This window comes from Macadamia integrifolia, chromosome 4 (assembly GCF_013358625.1).
Source record: "Macadamia integrifolia cultivar HAES 741 chromosome 4, SCU_Mint_v3, whole genome shotgun sequence".
NCBI classification, from domain to species: Eukaryota; Viridiplantae; Streptophyta; class Magnoliopsida; order Proteales; family Proteaceae; genus Macadamia; species Macadamia integrifolia.
Genome location: NC_056560.1, coordinates 24,962,834 through 24,983,132, shown reverse-complemented (window position 1 = coordinate 24,983,132; position 20,299 = coordinate 24,962,834). Strand labels below are relative to the sequence as shown.

At 37.5% G+C, this 20,299-nt stretch overlaps 2 protein-coding genes across 2 annotated transcripts; one reads left to right on the top strand and one right to left on the bottom strand.

The window, feature by feature from the left end:
• Positions 1-5,828: 5,828 nt before the first annotated feature.
• LOC122075207 ((E,E)-geranyllinalool synthase) lies at positions 5,829-11,984 on the top strand. The gene is made up of 12 exons (XM_042640157.1): positions 5,829-6,141; positions 6,631-6,823; positions 6,917-7,137; positions 7,265-7,388; positions 8,495-8,610; positions 8,722-8,948; positions 9,231-9,349; positions 9,442-9,540; positions 9,765-9,980; positions 10,082-10,211; positions 10,398-10,646; positions 11,408-11,984. Exons 1-12 carry the CDS (start codon positions 5,829-5,831, stop codon positions 11,891-11,893), a joined length of 2,493 nt encoding a protein of 830 aa, XP_042496091.1. The 3' UTR covers positions 11,894-11,984.
• Positions 11,985-16,701: 4,717 nt separating this feature from the next.
• Positions 16,702-20,051, bottom strand: LOC122075907 (exocyst complex component EXO70A1-like). The gene is made up of 2 exons (XM_042641127.1): positions 19,992-20,051; positions 16,702-19,757 (listed from the first exon to the last, which is right to left on the bottom strand). The coding sequence occupies exon 2, from the start codon at positions 19,391-19,393 to the stop codon at positions 17,366-17,368; it is 2,028 nt and encodes a 675-aa protein (XP_042497061.1). The 5' UTR covers positions 19,394-19,757; positions 19,992-20,051; the 3' UTR covers positions 16,702-17,365.
• Between the last annotated feature and the right edge of the window lie 248 nt (positions 20,052-20,299).

The window sequence follows — 20,299 nt, the reverse complement described above, 5'->3', positions numbered from 1 at the left end:
AAAAAAAAAAAAAAAAACTTTCATCTCCACCTTTGACATTGTTATTATCAAAGAGCAAGACTTACGAACTAAACAAGTTAAAGTTCCCTTCAACATTACCATTATCAGAAACCTAATAAATGAAAACCTAGATCTTTCGTGTGCATCTCAAAAACAGCTCATTCCGAATAAAATTTTGATGAGAATGCCAAGTTTGAGACAATTAAAGACGGTGCATTCACATTCTGGTGTGGAAAATTGAGCTCTTAGCCAAGACCATTGATGGTGCATTCACATTATCAAGTTATTCCTTCAACAAGCCGGAACTTATGATCTCCATATAGCTATAGAATCTGTTATCCATTCAATTGTAGTCTAATCAATATCATATCATTAATAGCAGCTTTTTTATAATGTTTGGTAGTACGTTGTATTGTGATTTGTGAATCTCGAATTTAAGTTTCCACTGAGTAGACAAGACTGGTGTGGAAAATTGAGGTCTTTGCCGGGAGTCCGGGGGCCAGGATACTTGAAAAAGTCTTCTCTGTAGCAACATCTAGCCGACCATGTTGATGAAGTAAAAACGAAAGAGGAAAAACAGAAGCTTTCATGTTCCATGATTGATATATGTAGAAATGGACATTATACCACTAAGTCAATCTCTTTTTTATTTTTCTGGATTTGGAAAGGAACGTCATCGATCCAAGACTATCATATGTTTTTTTACAACGCTACCTATTTGTGTTTCTCACTTTCACACAGACATATAGGAAAGTGGAGGCAGACTGTGAAAAATGCAAATCATTATGTTATGTAATTAAGGTTCTCTTTGGTATAGCTTATGTTTATGCTTATATTCTAGTTATGAAAAATCATTTGTAATAATAATTTTTGGGTCATAAATAAAAAGTATTTTGGTCGCTATAGGTAAAATAATTTGTAGAATAAAAAACAGGTTTAGTAATTTTTATTTTTTTCATTGGTTGCTTCGCTGTGGGGACTCTGCTAAGTGCTAACTACTCATTGCTCACATCTAATGGCTACCGAGGAGAAAGGAGATTCTTTCGATTGATTTTTCTTTTTATTCTAGATTCCATTTGTAGAAGTTTGAATTTTAAAGACGATTTTTCATTCATTCAAATCGTTGGAATCACTCTTGTCAATGTATTGGTCTATATGATCATAAATCATTTATTTTCTCTCTCTCTCTCTCTCTTTTAATTCAAGGTCAAGGGTCTATTGGCCATTACATAGTAGACCCACATGGGCAACCAAATGCAATTTCAATAGTGAATGGTGAAAAGAAGAGGAAGAATAAGCCTTGGATATGCTAGTTATGTAAAATCGAGTGAAATGATAATACTATCTCTCAATATTAGCCATTGTCACTATGTGTTCACTAAAAAACACATAAAACATAATAAATGGCTTATGTTTCAACTATTTGTGATTTTTAATTTATATTAAATAGAAATAAGGATCATAAACTATATCAAACACCTGCAAAAAATTGAATTATATCAAATAAACAAAAACATAAATCATACGAAAGAGAAGCTAAAAGTATTGACAATCTGATCCAAGCGTAGAGTAAGTGAAAGCTATCTATCATTTTCAAAACCATATGTCAAAGTTTCTCCACCGACCAAATTAATGATAAGAATAAAGCATAAATTGAATTGAATTTTATTACTTATGATCTATATGAGATAGACATAGGATTAGGATAAGATTAGTCCAACCCTATAGACATTGAACCCATTGCAGGACCATGGAGGTGATTAGGGTGTCAAATTGGAATCGAAATTGAATATCGAAACTGATATCAATTGTTTAAATTATATCACATTGAATCAAATAAGAATTAGCGGTTTCGATAGCTGAGGCAATACCATTATGTATGATCGTATCGCACTGAATTACATATTGTTGAACTTAATCCAGTATACAAATGTGTAGTAATTATATATATTATGTTTGTAAGTTTATATAATATATGAGCTTATGAAACCCAAGAAAAAAACATATCGAAATCAAACCAACTAAATAAGAAACCATTTATGAAATTGAATCGAATAAGCGTGGTTTCGGTATTGAAAATCAAATTGAGTTCTCAGTATGGTATAATTTTGGTTTCTTCTTTCTATCTCCAATCAAAATCGTTCCAAATTCTCAAAATCGTTCCAAATTCTCAAAATCGTATCGATTGATACCCTACATGGAGGTAGACCTAGATCCTCTCCAACCGCGCTAGGTGCCAAGCGCGGATCCAACGACTGGGAGCACTTGGGCACACACCCCCCAAAGAATTTATCATATGCATATTGGGTGCCTAGCATAGTTGGAGAGGATCTCATTCCGATGGAGGCATGGACAAAGAAGTCAGTGTATTTTTTTTTTTTGATTTTTTTTGTCTTATTTTATTTTATTTTATTTTATTTTATTTTATTTTTTTTGAAAAATAGACAAAGGGGTAAAAACGGAGAAAGAGGAACAAGATCCAATACCATGTAAGGAAAAGTCCAGACACTTTTGAGTATCTGTCGGAAACTCTTTGGGATGCACACCTAGATACTGCCAACTATTGAATACACACTAGACTTTCTTTGACGAGGAAAATGATCTAAATCCCATAAGGATGTCTCTAACATAGCAGCTTTGACACTTAGACTTTTGGAATATTAATTAGCCATAACTTAGATTCCTAAATGGGAAAAGGTTTTCGGATAAGAAATTGGCACCTTGACTTTTGGAAAACAAAAATCATTGTTGGAAAAAAGGACACCATGTACTCACGTCTCAAACTGTTCTACCTGAATTGTATGTTACACATGTCGGGTTTTTTTTTCCTCTTCTATAGGAATGCAGAACGTTTTTTATTAATATATGTGGATATTGCTGAGTGAGATTTAAGTATTAACATTTTTCCTATTCGTTTATCTGAAATTGGCTGTCATGATGACAATAGGTCATTGTAAACTGATTCATCTTCTTCGGTGAATTTTTGTCACATAAGGATTCATTAAGGATGTGAATTTGTAACCGAAACCATTTATTAAAGCTGAATCAATCAGTTTACACCGAAACTGCAAAACCGTTTAGTAAATGATACGGTTATGGTTTTAAGTTTCAGGCCGATTAGCTAAACGGGTCAGGTCGGTTTTAACCACGGAACCGTTGGTTTCAAATAAAATTGAAACCGTTTAAATCGAACCGTTTAAAACTATTTAAACCGATCATATTAATCCGTGTAACAATTAAATAAAGAAAGGACCGTACTCCGTATAACAATTAACAATTAAATTAAGTGTACATCCTGCTTTGATATGATTTATTGCAATTCAGTTCAAGTTTAGGTTTTAGATCATGAACTTGTAATCCATATATGTTACTATATTATTATGTTATCATAGATGGGGTGTTTTGGTTGAACCACCTGTCATTTTAATATTTTATGCTGTAGAAGGCTGGATTTGGATGTTGTATGATATTAGTTCTAAATGTTTGAGAAGGGCCATGCAAAGAAATAACACTAGATTATCAAATTAAGACATTCCATCGTTAATATAGAATCTCTTATTTGTGGCTACCAATTATTTTTTGATAAGCTTATGATCTTCAGTTTAGAGATGGTTGCAAGTTATAACAAACCGATTGTGAACCGTTTTACAAACCATATGGAATAAACTGAAACCAAAACCGAAACCATTTAAAACCGTGAAATCGACACCGTTTAGAAACCGTGGAAACCGAAACCATGTACTAAACGGTCACGGTTTCAGAAAGTGGAACAATTTAGTAAATGGTGCGGTTATGGTTTCAGTCAAATAAATGTGAACCGAATCGATCCGCACCATTTAAACCGAAACCGAACCGATTAACACCCTTAGGTTTCATCCTCTAGAAAACATCTCGCACAAGGATTCATCTTCTAGAAAAACTCTCGCCTGATGAAATTTTGTTTTCACTTCTTCTTTAAAGGATTGGAATCTTGTAGATATTTTCCTGTTTAATTGTACTAGAATGATGGAGAGAGAGAGAGAGAGAGAGAGAGAAATCGGCCAGTCATCTCTCCACCCTAAAAATTAGGAATCAATTAAAATATAAAAAACTAATAGATGGTTTAGATTAATCTAATATTAAATGGATGGTTAATATTAAAAGAAAGTTAAAATAAGATTGCAATACGTATGTCCTGCCACCACTCGCCCATAATAATAATAATTTTGTAATGCGTGAAAAAAAAAGTACATCTCTCTCTTCCACATGAAAATCTAATTGTATTAAGAAACTTCATTACTTGCTATTAAAGAAAAGTGGATATGAATCTTTTTTTTTTTTTTTCTTTTCGTAACGGATATGGGTCAATTTAATTCTATAGAAATTTAAATATGCATTAAAATCTGGAAAATTATTACTATTACAAGGGTCATATGTTATTTTTCTCAATTTCACAAGGTATATACTTCTGTTATTTGGATAAATGATGTGTTAATTCTAACTATTGAATAGAGAGGGTCGGGAATGATCTTTAGATTAGCCATCTATCAAATTTAGAGTCTAATTCAATTAAATACCTTCATTTATGTTTGCATTTATATTTAGCCTTTTGTACCATTACTTTAAACAATATGCGTGCTTTCTTTACCAAATAAACAAAAACAATATGCATGCTTTCAAAACTTTGAGCTGGAACAATTAGTTTAAATTTTAAAATTATAAAACTAGATTATTTAAATTTATGTTGTGATTTCCATAAAATACACATTCCATTGTTACATGAATCACTACCCAAATCTAGTATTTAAGAAAAAAAAGCTCAGGTAGACTTTTATTCTATTTTTGTTAGATTGTTAGAGTGATGTGTAAGAGATGAATAAGAGGGACCCTCTTTTTTTTCCTAACGACGAGTATTCAGGCTTTTGGCTTGACTAGTCCCATGGGCCCATATTGTCCCCACAATCGCATGGACGGGGTCATACCATGGATAAATGAGAACCATTCAACTTTCACTAAAAGTAATGAAGAACACTAAACACCCCTGTGTGAGTGGCTCAATGTGTGCCTAGTGGGAGTCAAACTCAGGACGTTCAAGTTTACGACTCGTACCAAGTTTGTTACTCACCAACTGTGCTAACCCCTTGGGTTAATAAGAGGGACCCTCAAAACCACCTTACAGGGAAAAAAAAAAAGTCACTGTGATTTTTTGCTTCAGAGGATAGACCTCGATTGTTCCATTGCAACCTAGTAATCATGAATTCGAGTATGAAAACAGTCTCTCTCGACAAAGTTGTGATAGAACTTAATAAATTATGATGCATTCCTCTCAATACCCTAAATGGTGGGAATCTCGTGCACTAAGTATATCCTTTTCTTCTTCATAAGGAAAGAGGGGGAGCGGGAGCGGGAGCGGGAGGGGGAGCGGGAGCGGGAGCGGGAGGGGCTTCATGCTTTGTATCAGCACCATCCCTATCATAGGACCTTTCCAAGCAACCTTCTATCAAGGCTTTTAATTTCAAGACAAAATTGAGTCACCGCCATGACACACGGGTCCAACCAATCCAATCAATATTGCTGCTCCGACGCATCAACGTACGTACAAGGCTCCACACGTTTTGAATGGCATGCCAACCCCACCCTATTCCGGCGCCTCCATACAACCCCACCCTATTCCGGCGCGTCCATATAACCACGTACGTGATGACTAATTTACAAGTCATAGGAAAAAAGAAAATCTAACCAATGAGAATGCTCCACATAGTCGTTAAGACCCATAAAGGATCCTGAGCCTTTATAAATAGGATCCATCCTCACTTGTTCTTCATATATACCCTACTTCATAATAAACCATGGAAGAGGCACACTTGTCTATCCAAAATCTAGTTAAAAAGGTTAAGGAAGAGATGTTTTCTTCTTCACTTGATCTATACTCCTTTGTTTCTCCTTCTGCTTATGACACTGCATGGCTAGCCATGATCCCTGATAATGAGAAACAGGAGCATCCCATGTTCCAGCAGTGTTTGAATTGGTTATTAAACAACCAAAATGAAAATGGGTTATGGGGAGAATCCAATACTCCTACCATTTATTGTCTTCCTGCAACTCTTGCTTGCATGGCTGCACTTAGTAAGTGGGAAGTTGGAGCTCACAATATTGAGAAAGGTATCGATTATGCGTATTTAGATTGTGTTTGATATGTATTCTAGGAATAGATTCTATGTTTAAAATGCATTTTAAAACTCATTATTTCTTTATTTTCTCGCTTCAAAATACATTCTAGACCCAAAATCTATTCCAAGAATGCATATCAAACATAGCCTTAATATACTTTGGTTGTGTTTAGTAAAAGTTTTCAGAATAGATTTTAGAACCCAAAATTTCACTATTTTCTCATTTAATAATGTATGCTAGGCGTAGAATCTATTACTTAGGCTGTGTATGGTAATGCATTCTTGGAATATATTTTGGGTCTGGAACGCATTCTAAAACCTGATTTTTCTCTATTTTCTTGCTTAATTCAAAATATATTATAAACCCAGAATCTATTCCGAGAATACATATCAAACACAGCCTTGATATGTCTTTTCATTCATCCTTGCTTTCATTCACTTATTGATAATGATGAGATTCTTACTCTTACGTAAATTTCAGGAATGCCATCTTTCCATGCACATGCAGAGAACCTACTTACAAACCAGAATGAAGCTTACCCTCATTGGTATTCCATTGTTTTCCCTGGTATGGTTGAGGTTGCACGTAATGCAGGCTTAGAAGTAACCTTCCCTGGTGGATTAAAGGAGGTGGTGGAAAGCATTTTTGACGAGCGAAAACAGATTCTTGAAATGTAATTAATTTTTTTATTTGATATTAGCCTGGATTAATTATAAGCATACTTGTTAATTTAATGGAATATTGTGAACTTGAATGGATTTTGTAGGGAAGCACATACAGATCAGTACCATTATCCTCCATTATTATCATATCTTGAAGCCTTGCCTTTGACATATAAAATAGACCAAGAAGTGATACTTAGTCACTTTAATGAGGATGGTTCACTGTTTCAGTCACCCTCTGCAACTGCTAAAGCTTACATGGCTACAGGGAATAGTGGGTGTATGATGTATCTGAAGTCCTTGATTCAAAGATGTGGCTATGGAGGTTTAAGAGCTTCTTAACTCTAAACATTTCACTTAATTTATTTAATATGATCCTAAAGGTGGCTATAGGCTTGGTCATGGGTTTAATAAATTTGAGAAAAACTAAAGTTTAGTTTCAATATATACAGTTCCCCATATGTATCCAGTGGATGAAGAATTGATAAAGCTTTGTATGTTGAATCAATTGGATAAGATGGGTGTAGCTGAGCATTTCCATGAAGAGATTGAAGAGGCTTTGGCAGATGTTTATAGGTAATATAATGGTTTAATTAAATTTCCACTTAGATATAACTAATATTTATCTGGTTTGCTTTGTTACAGGATTGAAGATGATTTGGTAACAATTGCCTTGGGTAGTTGGTGAGGTTGTGGTGCGATAAGCTCACACTCACCAGAGGTCTCGAGATAGTGTACCCATCTTGAAAAAAAATAATTTGATCTTTTTTATTATTATTCTTTAACATGCAAAAGCCAAACGGAACTTGATAGTCATTAGTTAGTCAAGTTTTGGACTGTTATCAGTTTCTTTTAATGGTCTATTATCGGTTTGATCTTGGTATTTTATATAGGAAAAAATAAGGTTTCGATACTCCCCTCATGTGTAGCTTAAAAAATTTTCACTCAATTCAAAACTTTAAAACATTAGGTGGAGATGAACTTGTAGGATTCCTAAGAAAATTTTCAATTGCTTCCAGAAGAATATTCATTTTCATATGTTTTTCACATTCCATGAATAGCCGAGCAATGAGATTTCCCATATCATGCTAAGAATAGCTGGGATTTCCAAAAAGATACTACTGAAAAATAAAAAATGAATATTACAAAATCAAGTGTCTGAACCTAAAGCAGCTATTTTTGAAGTAATAGAAAGAAAAACAACAACTAAAGTCAAGAGTCAGAATCAAAAAGAGGACTCCTCACCTTTTTCGATATTCTCTCATTCAAAACCATGCATGAGACTTTCATCTTGCATGCCTCCAAAGTGATAAAAAGAGAGAAGATGAGTTTTTCTAAGGATACATTAAAACATTTCTAAGGCCTCAAACAACTGATGTGAGACTATACCTCTATCACTCCCAACATCTCAATTTCGTGAAAATTTTATTTTAATATAAAATGTTTCAACACTTTGCTTAGAAAAGAGTACGAAAACCAAATATCATTAGAACTATAAATGTGAATGTGACCACATTATATGTGGTTACAAATAAACAAAAGTTCCATTGTTACATATCTTCTTAATTGTTATTCATTTAGCTTAGTACAATTCCTTCCTTTCTGTTTCAAAAAAAAAAATAATAATAATAATTATTCATTTAGCTGATCTTTCATGTTTGTAAATAAAAAAAAAATTATAGGGATTACATGAATCGTGTATCAGAGGACATTCCAATCAATCGGCTGCCAATACAAATGTACAAAGACTCCATAGCTTTTCGACTGTTAAGGATGCGTGGTTATCATGTATCTCCATGTAAGCTTTAGCTTGATATTTACAATCTCTCTCTCTCTCTCTCTCTCTCTCTCTCTCTCTCTCTCTCTCTTTTGTTGGGACCATTAATTAAGTGTGTGTTTACATTTGCAGGGAATTTCTGTTGGTTTCTGCATCATAATGACCTACTGATCCACATAGAAGATAACTATGAGTACTTCTTGAGCTCTATGTTAAGTGTTTACAGAGCCACAGAACTTAGATTCGTTGAAGAAAATGAACTTGAGGAAGCCAGATCATTCTCAAGGAAATTTCTAGAGAAGGCAATTGCATTGAGTACCAAGAATAATTTCCTTCAGTTCCCAAATCTTCAGAGCCTGGTCAGTGCATGATTCTTCTTGCTAAATTCATGTTTTTTGTTTTTGTTATTTTTAAGGGTTTAGCACAACAGGGTGACAATGCACATTCAATGGCCTGAAGCACGTGAGAATGGACTCCAACACACGGGCACATGCCTCGAGGTGCTCCAGGCCGTCAGATGTGTACTACCACCTCTGTTGCACCACAAAAAGGCCCTGCCGGATAGGTAAGACCCCAAAGGGAGTTGAACTCATGTTCTCATCATACCATCTGAATTGATTCATATACTTGTCTTTCCACAGATTGAGCATGAGTTGAATCTTCCATGGCTTGCTCGGTTGGACCATTTGGAGCATAGGAGGTATATTGAAGAAAATGATAAAACCAGTTTCCTTTGGATGGGAAAGGCACCTTTCTTTTGGTATGGAGTACTAATTATAATTGGTTTTTTCATACCACACCATTACATTCATATATAGACTTCAACATATATTTTATATCTCATGAAACCAGGTCTCCCTATCTTCAGAAGGATTTGCTCCTACAACTTTCTATAGAGAACTTTACATTTAGGCAATCAATCTACAAAAATGAATTGGAAAAATTGAAAAGGTAAAGCACAAGTATATCTATAACCCTACTTCTTCCCGACTCCCCGCGTCTAGATCAACTTTCCACTACACAAGGAGTATTTGGACGATGAGTCAAAGTATTTAATGCATTATTTATTTATGGTTTGATACCCCATAGATAGTGAGATCTCATGTAGGGAGAGGATCCAGACTCCCCCCAACCTTGCCTTTATGACATGTTGTGGTCTTTGCTTTTGAAAATAGGTGGACTGAGGAATCAGGCCTAAATCAAATGGGATTTGGAAGAGAGAAAACCACCTATTGTTACTTCGCTATAGCCGCAAGCTGCAAATTGCCTTATTTTTCGGAAATAAGATCAATAGTTGCGAAGAGTGCAGTAATTGTAACAGTTGCTGATGATTTCTTCGACAAAGAAGGTTCATTAGAAGAATTGGAAGACCTAACAAAAGCAATTAGAAGGTGTCTTAATTTCTTTCCATCATCCATCCCGTAAAAATTTTCAGTAGCATAACTTTATTGTTCACCATATTGACTTCTTTAAATGTGTTTAATCATTGTAGATGGCATTGTATGAGCTTAAGAGGCCATGGTAAAATCATCTTTGATGCCCTTAACAATCTTGTGATTAATATTGCCAAAATATACTTTGAACAACACAGGCAGAATGTCATGAAATATCTTCAAGTTATGGTAATTATTGATATTATCTAGATTTAAATCCAATATTAATCATAACACGTCAATCTTTTTGCATGGATCCTTGTGCTGATCCTTACTTGAAATCTCCATGTAACCGATCTCATTAAGTTGGGATAAGATTTTAGATGTTGTTGTTGTATGAAAGGAATTTGACTTGGATTTAATATATGGATGCAGTGGTACCAAACCTTCTTGTCATGGCTGATAGAAGCTAAGTGGAGCAAAAGTGGATATGTTCCTTCAATAGATGAATACCTTGAAACTGGAATGATCTCTGTAGCTGCACATACTTTAGTTCTTCCAGCAGCAAGCTTGATGAATCCTGCCTTACCACCAAAGCACTTGATCAAGTGTAACCGATATGAAACCCTAACAAAATTACTCATGGTCTCATCTCGCTTGTTGAATGACACACAAAGCTATGAGGTAAATAGGAATAAAAATTGTTTCATTTTCTTATGAAACCCCATTTTACGTGAATCAAAGTCCTTCCATTGCTTCAAAGAATTGCCGCGGGGTCTAGGTGTTTCCTCTCAAAAATCAAAGTGGGGAGAAAGCCAATTAGTTCCATCAAGTTCTCGGCCCCCACCTGCAGCCAGAGTTAGTAAGAATAGGCCCAAGTGACTTATGTTAAAGAAGATGTAGAAGTAGTAAGAGGTTCGTAAGCGTGTGGTCCTTTGACCAGTCCTCTCAATCAGTTGGGTCTCTCTAGTTGGCTCAGGTCTCTGGTTGCTTTGGGCTGGCTCAGACAGATCCAGCTCTTCTCTTAAGCAGTGATTGTCAGGTTAGCGCATAGCTATTTGGGTGATCGACACGTGTCCAAGCGGTGCTGTGCTTCTACCAACCAAAATAGAGGTACCACGCCGAGAGTTATTGGATCACTATTTGGACACATGTCGATCGCCCAAGTAGCTATGGGCAAGACCTAGGCGATCACAGCTCAAGAGAGGATTCCGATCCTTGTCGTTGTGTCTTCTTCAATTAATTTTCCCTTCCAACTTGATTGATTTTGTTGAGGCAGTCTCTCCATGTGTTTTTTTTTTGGGAGGGGGGTGGTTAGGAATAGTTCTGGGCTTTTTTGAATATATTTTAATCAACCCCTCCTCTCCCCCCCCCCCAAAAAAAGTCCTATAATTGTTCTCAATTCTCTTTCTTTATTCAATGGATTTTTTTTTTTTTTTTTTCAGAAGGAAGGAAAGGATGGAAAAATGAACCTTGTCATGTTATACATGAAGGAAATTAAGGAGGCTGATATCCAGGACTCAGTCTCTTGTATAGAAAATATATTGGATCAAAAGAAGAAAGAGTTGTTGGAACATGCTTTGGTGAATGATATGGGAGGCCAGATGCCCAAATCATGCAAAGAATTGCATCTATCCTGTTTGAAAGTATTCCAAATGTTTTTCTACAATGCCAATCGGTTTGACTCTGAAACAGCTCTGCTTCAAGACATTAAGAAAGCAATTTATGATCCTCTTGAGGTACAAGTTCAAGGTTCTATGCTTCCACAACTAACTGTTGGACACAAATTGAAGATAAATTTATTGTCCAGCAATCATGGCAACCATTGCAGGAAAAGCTTGAAAACCAGCTTCATCTGCAAGATGACATCGAAGGGTTGGTATGAACAATCAAAGTTTATTATGCCAAAAGTCATACTTGGCATTGTCTGAATATTTAGAGCACTTTATGTGTTTGTAATATGTTCTTTAAGATTTTTTTATAAATAGAGCATTGTATGCTTGAAAAGTAATTTTTTTTATATATAGAGCACTTTATGTGTTTGTAATATGCTTTAACTGAATTCCATAATGTGGCTTTTGTGTTGTACTAGTTCATATCTGTTATTTGAACAGAACTGTTTGTTACACCACCCCCCTCCCCCACCAAAATAAATAAATAAATAAACTCATTCTTACTTGAATATGTAAGACAAGTTAAGGTAGAATTTATCAACCTTGCAAGGGTTTGATTCCTACACGTTAACGCAAGGAGTAAGAAACTTCTTGGAGTGGATGTAGACAAGGTTGCTTAACCACTTTAAATCTCTCTCTCTCTGTGTGTTATTTTTCCTCAAATTTTATCAATTGAGCAAATGCTTTTAAAATTGCTCAGATTTTCCCAATACCCAATTCACCCCCCTGGTTTTTTTTTTTTTTCCTAGGAGCGTCCCGTCTAATATCTTCTAAAGAGAACCAAGGGGCTCCTCCCAAATAACTGAAACTAGAGAGAGAAAAATGGATTTCTGATCAATGAATTTCTTAATACTTTCAAAATTTAAATGCCATCTTACATGTATCATAGATATAAGGAAAAAGTGTTTTAAATGAATTTTACATCATACTATCTTTTCTGGAACTTGTTTTGCGTTGTTCTTAGATGCAGCATATTCCACAACATTCCTGATGGAAACAAAGATGAGAGCCTCCCTGTCAGACAAATCACATATTTTCACCATTCTTGTTGAACCCTTATAGTGTACGTGAGTGGATATTTCTTTGTTGGATAATATGAATAATTTCCTTTCATAGAAAATGCTAATTACACATAGCACTGTTTGCTTATTTTTCTATCTATCAGTGATCTAGCTAGGCCCCTTCATTCGTGACAAATCATACAACCTGCAAGCAAGCAATTGCATCTTTTGGTTTGAAAACAAAAACAAACATTTATTACAATGCTGTAATACAATGTATGAAAAGAGAGAGAGAGAGAGAGAGAGAGAGAGAAAAGGGGGGGGGGGGGGGAACACACACAACTTGTCCACCCTCCCCTTGAGTATGGAAAATATAAGAACAACTGGACAACCAGAAACAAAATCCAAATTCCTGATCAGTACATGGAAGCCAAAAGCAGCTTGAAGTGGACAGAAGTGCTTAACAGGAGATTTATCACTGTTGTGAAAGATCTTGAAGATCCAGAAAGAAGAAGAATCTCTACCCCCCCACCCCCACTTCCAAATGATATTTTTCCTTTGCAGGTGGGAGTTGAAAGTCTGACATGATTTTAATAATTCCCTATCATCTTCAATTTTGGTAGTATTATCTATGATTTCTTCTTTTAGTTTTTTTTTTCCTCAAGCAGCAGTTCAGAAAGCAATGGGTATCCCAGATTTTACATTGTCGCAGGTTAAGAGCCTCCTACAGCAAACATTTAATATGACAAACATTAGAAGAATATGTCATTATGCAACCACCATTTTGAAGTATTGGTATGATGATATTCCAATTCCAATATGATCCCTGGCATGTATTTGATGAACAATGCTAATAAACTACAACACAATCTCAACCACCTACCTCCCACTTTCACGGTCTCACATTCATGTTTCCTATTCTAATATAGTGACAAAAGCATTCCGAACAGCCATACAATTGAAGGTAAACAACAACAGAACCCAATAATGTAATAGCACAAAAAAGAAATGCATAAAAGTCTTTGATCTACATCATGAATACCAAACCAATCCCCAACACACTATCAGAACATGAAAAAATGCACGTCTGAAGAAGCAACAGCTAAAAAGTCCCACCTTAGGATTATACATGCTGTTGCTATCTTGAAAGAGATCTGGACCCTGTTTCTACCAAATTCTCCAGAATGTAGAGCATGGAAAGGATTTAAGAAACATGACATTTTATCTCCTAAGTTCCTGCAATACATCCTACCAAAATCAAATCAACTCAGATCCAAGGAGCACAGACAGGGCATTGCAAAAATATACCTCCACAAGTACTTTTTACACTATGTCTCATATTTTCTTAAGTATATAACTGGGCTTTTATTGGCGCTATCACCGACCTGCAACACACATTTTTTCCAATTGAGTTCAAAACAATTTGATTGTGCAATATAAAGGCAAGATCAGACAATACGACGCGGATCAATGATAATTCCACTCTGTAGTTGAAATCTCGATAGGATCAACAGATTCAAGCATCCAGAATTGATAATAAAATTTCTGATCAGAAATTCGGTAAATTGATCACAATCCCGACAGGAGAATTTTCACTAGAATTAGCTGATATAGAAATAAGTATCCTTCTTGAATGAACTACCGATCATTAATGTCCATAGATAGTCTCTCAAGGAACTTCACCACAGAAAGTGCATTTTTCTAAACAGACTTGTTATCTATGCTGCAGAAGATAAAGGCCAAAATTTCTGGCCAAATTGGTTTCAGGGTATCAGTATGATACAATTAACATCATGAGTCTCTTTGTATAGAACAGAACCTGAACATTTCAAATTTAGAATTACCCAATATTGCCTCCATTTCACAAGACCAAACCTATATTATGGAACAGCTTAAATAGAAATTCTGAAAAATAAAGTCAGTCGTTTCGGAAATATATAAATAAAGAAATACCCAGCTCTATTCCTTTTCAGGAAGATGCATTTATACAGCATTTTGGAGGAGGTAGCTTTCGCTTGCCACATAACTGAGCTTTTCACAAAAGTAGATTTGCTCCTCACATTATTGTGCATGTGCATGTGCATGTTGATCAAGGATGACCACTGAGGGGGGGTGAATCAGTGGGCTCTAAAACTTTTCCTCAACATGTTCACTTCCCAGTTCACTTGTTCATATCCCCGGCACTCAACCCACAGTAGATGCTGGAAGCCCTCACTAATGGCACACACACACACACATATACCGCCCAACAGTCCACAAACAAACACACAATCGTGTGACACACCCAGCCATGGTTGTCACGGTGCCAAGGCGAACCAAGGAGATCGAGGTGGGAGAAATTCAAGGCAACAACAGCCAGGGGCCTAGGCGACGCCTTGACAACTATGCACCTAGCCTCTCAACCACAGACAGGCATAAAATTTTGTGGTGGTCTACCCATTGTGCACATCCATCCTGCAGGCAAGGCACTCCATATACATACAACATCCACAACACAAAATATAACATGGTTTGGCAGTGTGCCCACACCACGGAGTAATATTTACTCAACATTTGGCTTTGATTGCAACTACAGTCCAGATCCTACAAAGCCTACTTCGGTCTGTGATATCACAAACAAGGATTTCAACCCTGGTTTACCCAACATACAACTGAGAAGGTGTTACAACGCTGGAATGTTTAGGTAGCTACAACTACCAGGTAACGATGGTTCCTGTGTCCAGATGCAACTGAACACCCAAAACAGAATAATCGGAGCGACTGGGCTTATAATTAATGCCATAAAACGTAACACATCCAGTCTAGGTAATTCACAGTCAATACAACCTAGGTCTAGAACAAATGTATATAGGAAACAAATGAGACAAGCCAATGTAAGTGGTTGTGACATTCTAACAACCATGCTCTGTCTCAGAGCCTGGTATCGTGGAGAAGCTCGGAGTAGCTGTGAAGGGCCCTTGGCAGTGAGGAACCTTCTTCCCTGTTCTCTTCTTACTGCCTCTTCCTTCTTCCCTTCTTCCTTCCTTCCTTTCTTTCTTGCAAAGAAAACCTCCCCAAATCTTCATTGGAGGCATGGAGCTCAGACATTCTTCAATCTTCAATGATATCATGCCATGTCATAACATATGCCACTTGACATGGACATACATCCATCCTCACACCCATGTGCATGCATCATGTCATAGATACACGATACATCAACATCAATTCACATGAATGTATGGCATCACCACCACGGCCATCAACTCAAATGTATAACATGCACTGCCATTATGTCTGCCATTCTTTCCCATGCATCCACATGCCATACACATCTGCACAATATCTCAGGTTGGCTAGAATGGTCACCTCATCTCAGTGACATAGCCACTACCATGTGTCCAAGCATGTTGCCACCTCATCAAAGGCCACAACTTCAGCTTATGGGTCACACCCACCAAGACACCCTCATGCACCTAGTCATGTCAGCGGCCACATCAGGTGCTTACTGACCACATCAGGCCACATCATCAACAACATATACACTATCATCTTTGCCACTTCACCTAATGATCCTATACATTGCCAGTACACTGCCCCATGAAACCTAAAACTAATGAATCACTGCCATATTGCCACATGTCCTAAAAACTCTGCAACTGTACTGTCTACATTGCCAAGGAACTGTCTGCCACTGCCAGCTCTACTAGAACACCTGCAATTCCTATCACATCACTGCAGATGCCCCGCCACAGCAGTATACTGCCTGTACACCTCTATACTCACAGCTGCCATCTGTACTGCTGCTTTGCTAACTCAGCTGCACTATCACTCCAACTACACTGTATTGACAACAATTACAACACCACATGCATTGTGTATATGACAGTGCTGATATAAGACAAAACCCAGCACAACCCCTTCCCCCAAAACAAATAGGATTAAACAATTTACCCATAATAAATATGTAAACAACAATAACAACTCCGCCTTTTCCCAACTAAATGGGGTCGGCTACATGGATCTGTCAAAGAAAAAGATAAAAGGGGGAAAGGGTAAAGAAAAGAAATAAGTCAATGCAACCCATAATAAATATGTAACTGATTCATTTTTCATATAAGCTTTGTCTGCTAATGCCATCTGAAGGTACACAAAGTCTGAAGGCAAAGAAAGTATAATAAGAATGTGCAGCTAATGAAATTCACAAACTTCCATAGCTAATGAGAACATTAGAATCATTTTCACCGCCGCCAACATAAATAGCTAAATGAAGGAGGACATTTTATAGAAATAGGAAAACAAAATATGGACTACAGAAAAGTGAAAGCGATGTCAAATAAAGGAAATTAGATCTACCAGGAAATTCGCTAGCTTTGATCTAGTGAACCCGCATATTCAATTTATCTTGACAATTTCCTCTCTGTGAGAACTTCATCGTCTTTCAGAACTCCCTGGGGAAAGGATAAGGTAATATATTCCATATTCTTCTCTTTCTTTCTTGTTGATCATCATTCACCATGTTCTTGGCAGAGCGACACAGTGAGAGAAAGAACATCAAAAAAATCAGCCAACCTGCCATGGTACCTTGGGATATCATGATATCAATATCTACACTTGCGCAGGTTAACATCCAAGTACAGATGACAACCAGATCAATCAACCAAAAGCCTAATTGCACAGAGAAAGGGGCAAGGCAAGAAGTTCAAGTTTCCTTCCACATGATCCAAGAGACTTAACATGGTTCCCATAATTATACAACAGTTGGGGTAGATTGAAACTGATTGGTCACTGCATTGTTGAGTTTCCCATTTGATTGCCTGGCTTTAGAACTGCCGTATTTCCCCAGCTTTGGCTGAAACAGAGAGCTCAGCATCTTCTCTAAATTCTGAGCTGTATATTTTGCATACTTGCTAGCGCTTGCATCTTGTTCAACCAAGGGTCCATAGTTCTGCATATAACTCCTGTAAACAGGAACAATAGTTTGTATTGCTAGCTGGCATGTCTTCTCCCTCAAATCCTTTTCAGACACAACCCAGTTGGACTGCTGCTTATACATGTCATCAAAAGCTTCATTGAATCCCTTCAGCCTCTTCTTCACCAGATCACGAGCTGTTGCTCTCCCACCTGAAAATAGAATTAGACCTTCCCTGCTTAGTAGACCCGGAAGCTTACTCCAGCTCTCTCTCAAGTACACAGCAGCAAAATAGTCCTTGTACTGTTCATGCTCCCTCAACCATTCATCTCCCAAGAGATCCCCAAGCTTTGTGCCTTTCAAGTGCTTGTAAAAGTGCCAGTGGTTGTTCATCAGAAAGAGATATGATAAAGTGGTATCCTCATAGGCCTTTGCCCATGTCTCCAAGTTAATATCCATGGCCTTGATTATATTCAAAACTGCATCAGTTAGAAGCCCCTCTTGGAATTTCTCTTGCTTCCAGCTGCGGTGAATGACCAGAGCCTGTATCAAGATTGGCCTATAGTCATCACCGAGTAGCCGATTACAGTAGTCAGTGATAAAGCTCACCAACCTTGGGACACTGCCATCTGAAGGAGGCGGATTCTGTCTCTGTAACTCCACCTGAACCAAAAGTTCCCAGAAAATCGCACAAGCCCCTTCAATAACCCTCTTGATGAGATCCCTCGTCGTGTTTTGAATTTCAATACAGGCTTGCCCTCCAAATAGACGGTTGAAATCCAACCTTAATTTGTTCAAAGAGGAGAAAATATCCAACAGCTTCAGGAGCTTGATGGGGTCATTCTTACTCTCGGTAACTGTCTTCCCAAATTGGAGGAAAGCGAGAATACCAGCCTGGGCAGCTATCTTGGCAAAGCAGTCTTTCCATTTATCCTTTCCAAGCTTCTCAAATACATCATTGCAAAGGTTGTACTCAGCTTCAAAAAGGTGCTTTACAGCAAATTCCAAATGCTTGCCCCACTGAGCTATGTAACCTTCTATGCTCTGCACATCATTGAACTCCAAGACGGATATTTCAAGGTAGTCCAAATTGAGAGCTTGCAAGCTTGCCCTAACATTCGAACTCCGTACCTCGACATAGATTGAGATGCATTTTTCAAGTCGCTTATTAGCACTTAATCTATCAATAACTGCCTGTAGCTTCTGGATAACAGAGACTGGCAACGGCGAAGGAGCAATGCAGGCTTGCTCTCCAAGGGAAGAGGACGAGGACATCGGTAGAGGAACACTGTTTTCCGTAAGAAGACGTCGGAATTCGGCTTCCAATTTGTCTAACGCAGCCTCAAGAAGCCCACCTTCAAGGTGAGCCCTTTCCTCATCCGTCTGCAATTCTCGCAGTTTCTTCAATGAACTCTTCAAATTCGAAAGGTACCGATCGTCTGCAACCGTGTTGTCTTCCAGGTATTCCACGATATCTTCCAACCATTGAATCGCTAACCCGCAATTATCAGCAAGGAACCTCAACGCTTCCTCAAGTCGTTTGAGAACCGCGAGGTAACCTGGGAGATCAGAACCAGGGTCTGACAAAAGCATCCGCTCGAGTCCATGGACCGCATCGAAGACCTTCAGAACTGCAGCGGCAGGGCCAACAGCCCGATCTATGTGCCCACCAACAGCAACCAAAGCCTCTTTCTGCGCTCGGATGGGGCGTACTGCAGCTTCCAAAGAGGGTAATCTCTGGTTAATCTCCTCTAGTCTCGGACCAGCTTTCTCCAAAGCAAAAGCAAGAGCTTTCGATTTCTCTAAGCTTGTCTTCAAGGACTTCCGAGCTGCTACAAGATTCTCAATGCTCTTAACTGACGCCATTTTCCACAAACCCTAGCCGTCACCGACTGAACTTGACTGAACCCCAACCCCAACTCTAGCAACTCCAGCAACTACCTTAAACTGCAATTTAGCTCTTAAACAGTTAAACTACAGAAAACCGCCGAATCGAGAAGACATTAACATCAGAGTTGATTAGAAAATGAAGAACCAAGTCCACATTTTTCATGGTTTATTCCCATTCTTGGCTTCGAATTCATCAACGGATTTCTTATCCAGGTCTTATAGAGAAATCAAACTCCATTTTCTCCACCAAACTTCACCAAATTAAACCCAGAACAGAAATGAAACACACCAGATTCAAACCAAACCTCAAGAGCGCGCAAGAAAGAGGAGAATTCCACAACTACTCAACAGCAAAAGGAGATCAAAATTATTAGTTGATGGAAAGTAAGCAACTCACTTCAAATTAAAGAGGAGAATTCAGAATTTGGAAATAAGCTCGAATCAAATAAAACACTTATTTAGTTATTGAGAGCACTAATCTGGAATCTGGATACTGAATCGATCTTTTGCTTTTCTAAGAGATGGGAAAAACAAACCAAAAAACCCTAAAATCTGAATCTGAAAGGAGACAAACCGCTTTTCGATCGAGTATGCGGAAAGTGCATGACAGTAATGCCTCTCTCTCTCTACCGCTGTATTGATTGGAACTTGCGAAGCAGCAAGGGACAGAATCTCTAAATAGTGAAAGGGCGCATTACCTGGTCGCGTGGTCCCTGCACCAATAGGATGGGATGGGATCGGATGGATGGAAATGTAAGTCTAGACATCCCTCAGGAAATATGGTATCAATTCGCCATTTATTTGTTCGCAGGACTACATCACTAGGCACTAGGTAGGGTCGCTCCATAGTTAGAAAATGCTTGCTTGTGGGTTTGAGTTAAA

Bases quoted from the DNA above. Each gene is read 5' to 3' on its own strand.
- LOC122075907 (XM_042641127.1), bottom strand. From the start codon at position 19,393: ATGGCGTCAGTTAAGAGCATTGAGAATCTTGTAGCAGCTCGGAAGTCC.
- LOC122075207 (XM_042640157.1), top strand. From the start codon at position 5,829: ATGGAAGAGGCACACTTGTCTATCCAAAATCTAGTTAAAAAGGTTAAG. The intron at 7,138-7,264 runs GTTTAAGAGCTT...CAATATATACAG, and splicing joins TCAAAGATGTGGCTATGGAG to TTCCCCATATGTATCCAGTG. The intron at 9,350-9,441 runs GTATGGAGTACT...TCATGAAACCAG, and splicing joins GGAAAGGCACCTTTCTTTTG to GTCTCCCTATCTTCAGAAGG.